The sequence below is a fragment of the Nelumbo lutea genome, chromosome 8 (assembly GCF_056320005.1).
Source record: "Nelumbo lutea isolate HS-2025 chromosome 8, American lotus-T2T, whole genome shotgun sequence".
Classification (NCBI taxonomy): domain Eukaryota; kingdom Viridiplantae; phylum Streptophyta; class Magnoliopsida; order Proteales; family Nelumbonaceae; genus Nelumbo; species Nelumbo lutea.
In genome coordinates this window covers 46,139,372-46,146,664 of record NC_142691.1, presented here as the reverse complement: position 1 = coordinate 46,146,664, position 7,293 = coordinate 46,139,372, and the positions used below count along the sequence as shown (strand labels likewise).

Genomic DNA, 7,293 nt, shown 5'->3' with positions numbered 1-7,293 from the left:
CCACGTAAAGGGCCAAAGGGGGTGATCATTCTTCTCTCTCTATCGTACCTATGACCATCTCTTCCTTTCCTCCTCTGTCGACTCTGTCGGTACTCTTCTCCACCAGAATTGCCAGAACACAAGCCCTCTCAGGAGGGTAAGGGGATCATCGTTCTCTTTCTATTCTACCTTTAATCATCTCCCCTCTCCTCTTTAAAACTACATTATCAGCATGATCACTCTCACAGGAGGGTATGTAGCACAACCCCTCATAGGGGTCTAACCACCCTCGTAGCACAACCCCTCACAGGAGGGTACATTATCAGCATGCCTCAATCTTTAGACCTAGTTCAGTTAATGTATTTAGTGTGTGTGTGTGTTGGGAGGGGTGGGGTGGGGTAATTAAGTTGGTCAGCCGGTAAATTGACCATAATCCTTGCATTACTATATTGGGTCTGATGGTAATTGATATAGGGTAACCTGGCCCAGCCCATGGATGCCAGCCAGGGTCCCGGTCCAGCATGGCGAGGGCTACCCTGCTCTCCTTGTACAGAGCCAATAGTGGAGTGCCCCAGCATCCCTGCTTCTCCCGTTGACCGCCCTCGTATGGAGCTCATTGGGGGCGTCCATCTCCACCAACCTCCAGGCAGTTCAAGTATAAATATGGGGTACACCCCTCCAGGTAAAAGATCCATGAATACCAGCTCTAACACTAAGCTTAAGTGAAGGACATTGCCCCCTAGGAGCCTAGTACATATGAGCACCCTCCTTAGAGCCCTTGTCTGCACCAGATCCCTCTCTTCAACCCTCGTACTAATTTGACCGTCGGAGCCTCTGCCTCGGGTTCTCACCCAGGGCCTCTGACATCTACTGTCTTGCAGAACCTCAGACTCCAAGGGACTTCACCACTCAACCGACAGCCCTCGGCTTCTACAGTACTCAGAGATGATCTGCCTCGGCCTACAGCTCTCGCTCTTGGCACACCTCCTCTGAACCCCTCAAAGCATTCGGCCTTCCCTTGAAGCTTGGGAGTAGAATTACTTTATTGCCCTTGCCTAAACCGAGCATCAACATTAATCAAAGATATCAAATAATAAAATTACATGGGTAACCGATACCCTCCTCTAAGGTGGATAAGCAATTTACCCATGTGCCTATAACGTTCTTTCCCTCGCACCTCTCTCTTTATCCAGGTAATTTGTATTGCATAAGAATGCTAGAATCTCAGTTATCCAAGCAAGTTTTACCTGAGAAATACTTGCCTGAAGAAATCTATTTACATAGGTAAGTAAAAACGAATGGGACCTTAGAAAGTTCAACTAGTTGCCACTCCAGGGACCTGCACATTCATTTGTATTCCTACTCTATCCTCTCCTTCCCCACTCCATTTCTTTATGCTTTTTTTTTTCTTTTTTTTAAAGGCACTTTCCTTCTCCACTCTTCAATAATGTTTAGTTTCCTGTTTTTAATGATTCAGTATTGCATATTCATGTAAATTTATTTGAATTTGATTCAACTCCCACACAATTATAACCCTCAACTTTAGCGCACCAGTTTGTGCAATTCTTGAGTAAAACATAGAGCTGTCAATGAGTTGGGTTTAATCGATGGAACCAAACCAACTGAACTGATTATGTTGATTTAAATTTTATGGTTTTGTCTTGATTAATAATTAGGTTAGGATCAGTTCTTGCTGTCTCGAATTGATATGATTAAACCATATCAATTTTTGTTATATTTTATATTCAAAAGGATACATTTTATAATAATTTTGGTTAAAATTAGAACACTTGTGACTTGCTTTATCAAAGTATAAACAGTTTCTTATTTTATTGTCACTTTTATTATGGTTATATTATCAAAAGTAAAATACTAAAATTGTTTTTATCATATATAAGGTAATTATAGATCTCAAAGCATAATCAGGTCTAATCGGGCCAAATTATCCTGATTAATAATTGGGCCCGTTCTGGTCAATCATATTACACCCTTTCCTAAATGAGACCCAGCCCATTGACAGCTCTAAACAGAGACAAAGCATGATTCATAGGTCCCACCTATGAATTGCATACTGGCATTATTTTCTGACAAGTGTACGTATTATTGAGGATTCAAAGTGTGACCAAGTTAATGCTTCAGCACCAAATTGCAACAAATGTGCATTTCTGCCATTAAAGACTAAACAAAGACCAGATAAAATCAAGATTACTGAGTCTCTTGGAGTAAATCCAAGGAAAAACCCTATACAAGTGACTATGACAACATTCATCATAACCATTACATGAAGAAACAAAGTGGTGGACATTATTCTCTAGTAGCTGACAGGGCTTTGTGGGTCATGATTTAAAGCTGCTATGGCTGTTTCAATTCTTATCTTCAATTGCTCCTTCTCCTCTTCGTCCGCCTGAAGAAAATCAACAAATTTAAGTCAGAAATCAGAATCACAGAAAAGACTTGAAGATACATATCATATTATCACTAACTAATCTGCATTGCCCCACCCACAAGCAAAAGAAAAGCATTAATTTGACCAAGAAAACTCGAATAAAGTCTCTATGCACAATTTCAATCAATGAACCCCAGTACTTGAAATTAAGGATTTCTTTTTTTTTTCGTGGAATTTGAGTGAAATAACATAGAAGGAGAAGATATTGGACATTTGGGCATCAATCCCTTTCTTATATATCTACATCCTTATCTTGTCAGAGCAAATTAGATGACCCACATTAAAATCGATTGAAGAAGGCCCTGAGATACTCAGCCAAATGGTTCTCATATTTAATGTGTGGCGCCTTGTCAGAAATCTGATAAGATAAGAAATAAATGTCTTTGTGGTCTACTGTCCACCGCTAATCCCATGCATGCCAAATTTCCAATTGATATTAGACATATCTGTGGCTTATGACATCGGTCTCGTAGATCAATTAGGCGGGTGTGGTTGACCGGATTACAGTTCGGGTATGACAGTTAGGTTCCGGATCCAATCCATCAAGTTTCAAATAGTTGTTACAATCGGGTACACGAAAATCCGGATTAAGTGGATTTAGGTTATTTATATTTCGATATATTTAAATATTCATATACTCATGCATTTAGCGGGTGCCTATTAATCAAGACCCGGATCCCACCTCGTTCCTGATAAGGTCAAAGTCTATGGACCAAACTGGACTGGGTTCTCTAATTGGGTCCAGTGCTTTAAGGCCCAAGAACCTGCTAATCTGAGGCACTAGGGTTGTTGTAGTATCCAAATACCCTCTGGCACCAATTCAATACCCGAATCCATATATGGCGATATGTGATACGATACCAATGGAGCTGAACTTTCGGGTTTTAGTGTTATTATTATCATTACTTTACTATTTATTAACAAGAACCGGATCCGGATGATTGGTCTTTGCTTCATGACATTGCAGATTTGATTCTGGGAAGTATTATTTTGTGGAGAAAGCACTTTTTTAAAGTTAGGTAGTGGGTACCATATTCCAGGGTGTCGAGGTAATAGTATTTAAGGCTGACGTTTTCATTTATGCTTTTTAGAAAGGAGATTGTTTAAATTCGATCCGTAGCCGTCGATTAGTTGTAGCCTGATCAATGGGGCCCACACAACAGGGGATGTGAAAAAGAGAAGTGTATGAACCAAAAGTTTAGCAAAGCTGCACCTATGATAATACCGTGGATCCAGCGACCAATTCTTGATGGTGATGTAATTTGGTCTGGTATGGTGAGCCCCCATAGATAATACCGCCAGGCGCCAGTACCGTCCACAACTGCCGCTGGATCAGGTCAGTACAGGCTTCATGAAACCGTTATTCCAATCCAACAGCCAGGAATATGATGTGATTCTTGGTGGGTCCAGAGGAAGCTTTTCTTTTCCATTAAAAGAATAAAGGGACGAGGGGCCCACCACCATGCGGGAGACAAGGTGCTCCTCCTCACTAAGCCCGCACAAGTATCCCATGTGACAGAGCATCAATAGGCAGTCGCCGTCGGAGATGGGTCCCGCGATAAAATAAGCATGATCAATGAGTTTCAAGTTTCAACTGTCTAAGTAGCATTAGTTTAAGATTCCGGTAAATATTTGTAATCCGCATCATCTAAACGTGTTTGTGGCTGTTGTGGTGGCTACGGAAATCTCCTGGTGAGATCGTAGGGAGGGTCGTGGCCTCATGGGCCCCAGAAAGCACAGGACACGTGCCGGTTAAAACTGTGAATCACGGCCCTCGACGTTGTTGCTGTGGCCTGTGTGGCTGTCCCCCTCCCCCCAAACTTGAATTACATCGAAGGCCGCGATTTCACAGTTTTAGCCACGGCGTAGTGGATTTCTCCTCCCACCGGCCACCGGCTACAGCGATGTTGGGTTTTTATGGAGCAACGAACGCCTGACAGACCGGAGGCTTGTCTGTCCTATTAGTAATAGGGGTATTAAGGTAGTTTCCTACCATGTAAACTGCTAGACAGAGAAACGTAGACAGCCGCTGAGAGAGAGAGAGGAATCACCTCAACGAAGACAGTCTTCAGGAGTCTGCCGGAAAAAGCAGTGATGTTGGCGGAGATGATTTTGAGCTTCAACGACTCAAAGACCTCGCAGAGTTTGACCATGGTGTCTGTCTTTCTACTACAAGTGAGGCTTATAACCAGAGTTCTATCTCCCACATAAGAGACCCTAATCTGCAAAGAATAATGAAAAAGATTTATCAGAACGCTTAATTTCAGAAACTTATGGAATCTAGAAATCAAGAAGAGGAAAACATTTTATCTTACTTCAAGGACTTCGATTGAACAAGCTCTTGATCCTCCCGAGTCATAACACTGATCAATTCTCTTCTTCTTTTTTCTCGAGTAGACGGAAGTCTGTTCGACGTCTGAGACGGAGCTGTTCTTAAATTTCCCTGATTCGAGTTCCAGTATCTCAGCTTGAATTGTCCTCTCTTGCTCATGTAGCTGTTGAATGTACTCGATTGCGTCCTTGATTATCGAAGCTTTGTCCATCTAACGAATTAGCGGTCAAGATTAGTTGCAGCCTGTAAAGAACAACTTCTTGCAAGGAAACATAGGAACTTGGCAATTCGAAATAGTTGAGCAATGAAATAGGAAATCGTCTTGACTTTTAATCGGTTACCTTACTAATGTTAGGCACCACTGATCTAAGTGCAAACAACCTCTCATTGAGCTTCTTTCTCCTGTTCCTCTCCGATAAAATGTTCTTCGCAGCGATGGATGACGCCGTCGCCGTTCCCTCCGGCGAACTCGAATCGTAGTAGCTGGAGAACGCCTCATCCAATGCCCAACTGCTCAGATCAAATTACATCCTCAATTTCATTCATCTTAGAGCCGAGATAAATAGAGAGAGAGAGAGGAGCAGTTACAGTGTGAGGAATGTAACTAATACCTGTCAAGCTCTTCATTCTGAATGAATCTTTTGGTTTCCCAATAGTGACTGTACTCGTCAATGTTCTCAATGTTCTCCATATGCGAGAGAGAGAGAGAGAGAGCAATGGAGGTTTTTTGGTTTCGTGCCTTCTGAGAGGTGGCCTAGTTGGGCTACACTGAATTTATAGAAGGGAAGGCAAGCCTCAAGGCCTATATCTTGGGCCACTGGGACACGTGGAGGTCTACCTGCGCTTCTTCGAGGAAAATCTTGAACGTCCAATAGAGTGGTCTATGACTCCGCGTGAGACAGGTACCACTGTGACCCCTTGTCACCATCGATTGATACTTTTGTTTCTCTGTGATCAACTCATCAAATCAAAAGTTTGTCGTTTATCCACGGCCATGGAAAGCCTAAACTCAATCTGAACCGTCCGTTTAGTTGGAATGGTTGCTTTGCTCATATATAAACTCTTGAGATTGTTCCAGCAGCCGATTCTAGTATTCTTGTGGGCCGCAACTTTTAGGGACGTCAACGGTTTCCCGAGAGGAGCACCCAAGTGTGGAAGAGCAAGCGTCAACATCACCGACCATTGCTCAGGACACAGATGGAACACAGTGAAAAAAGATGGAATTGAAGTAATGAACCGGAGACTACTGTCCAAGGACAGTCAGGGTTTCTTCACTTTTATAAAACCATTAGATTGGAATCTTCGACCTAAAAATTTAAATATGAAAAGATTCCGATCCAGCGGGTATAACGGAAAGAGAAGATTTCCGTTGGCCTTGGGTCTTTTTCTATTAATTTTTGGAATCATTCATAGGGGGCTATTTTTGTAAATACAAGTGGCGCAAGGACAATATAATAGGGGTATTGTGGTCAATTCACCTTCTTACGTGTCCATCTTCAGGCGAAAATTCCTTACTTGAGTTTCACTGACACGTCTGAATTCTGAAACATACGTTATTTGCTGACGTTATCTAGTGACGTAAAAGAGGATCTCTGCAGTGGATCATGCAACCGTCGTGTGAAGCGTCGGATCTTTCCCAGTAAAACTGGACGGCGCCGTATTCCCAAGCGTGTAGCGTCGTCAGTTCACTTTGGAAGCTCAGGATTCTACATTCCAGTCGACAAGGCCGAAGTTTCTGTGATGCAGGATTATTGGATTATCATAAAAGGCAACAAAACAGTTGTCAAGCCCAGGGTAGTGGTTATCACAGTATCACAACCATAATCAGGGGTGTATATGTCATTCTAAGGTCAAATATTCCTCATGAGCCAGATTGTTTATCGCAGTGCCAATTTCGAAACCACGTCTCTTGGAATCAAAAACTCTGCTCACACGACATCCATGCTCTCGTGGGGAATATCTATTATACATTACATATATGCTTTAAGGGTGTCAGTGGACCGATTTTGGATTGGACCTCGTCCGGTCCAAAATCAATTTGGACGGATTGGACGGGACGGATCAAGAAGATATATGGATTGAACTAATTCAGTCTAAAATATTTATGAGATTGGATTAGACCTGATTCGTTCGTAATAAATTTATATTGGATTGGGTTGGATTAAGTCAATATCTAGTCCATTGATATAAAATAAGAATATAGGTGTAGATGGACCAGGTTTGAATTAAAATCAATCTAAATCAAAATGAATTTGAACAAGTTAGATGGTCCAAACATTAAATTAGACTGATTCAAAATATTTATTGGATTGGATTGGATTGGATTGGACCTGGTCCATTTATAATGGACTCACATTGGACTGAATCGGATTGGACTAAATCCAATCCAATTGGCACCCCTACATATGCTTAATTTTTTGGTAAATTAAAATGACTCTTAAAGATCCTTTATACTTTAATTTGCCATATAGACCCATAATCTTTTACATTGTAATAAATAATACCCTTTTGGCTGTTAAGTTAAATGATATAAAGC

At 41.7% G+C, this 7,293-nt stretch overlaps 1 protein-coding gene across 1 annotated transcript; it reads right to left on the bottom strand.

Moving 5' to 3' along the window:
- Positions 1–2,113: 2,113 nt before the first annotated feature.
- LOC148843984 (basic helix-loop-helix (bHLH) DNA-binding superfamily protein) lies at positions 2,114–5,524 on the bottom strand. The gene is made up of 5 exons (XM_088959869.1): positions 5,369–5,524; positions 5,099–5,267; positions 4,741–4,968; positions 4,477–4,647; positions 2,114–2,383 (listed from the first exon to the last, which is right to left on the bottom strand). Exons 1-5 carry the CDS (start codon positions 5,446–5,448, stop codon positions 2,291–2,293), a joined length of 741 nt encoding a protein of 246 aa, XP_088815995.1. The 5' UTR covers positions 5,449–5,524; the 3' UTR covers positions 2,114–2,290.
- Between the last annotated feature and the right edge of the window lie 1,769 nt (positions 5,525–7,293).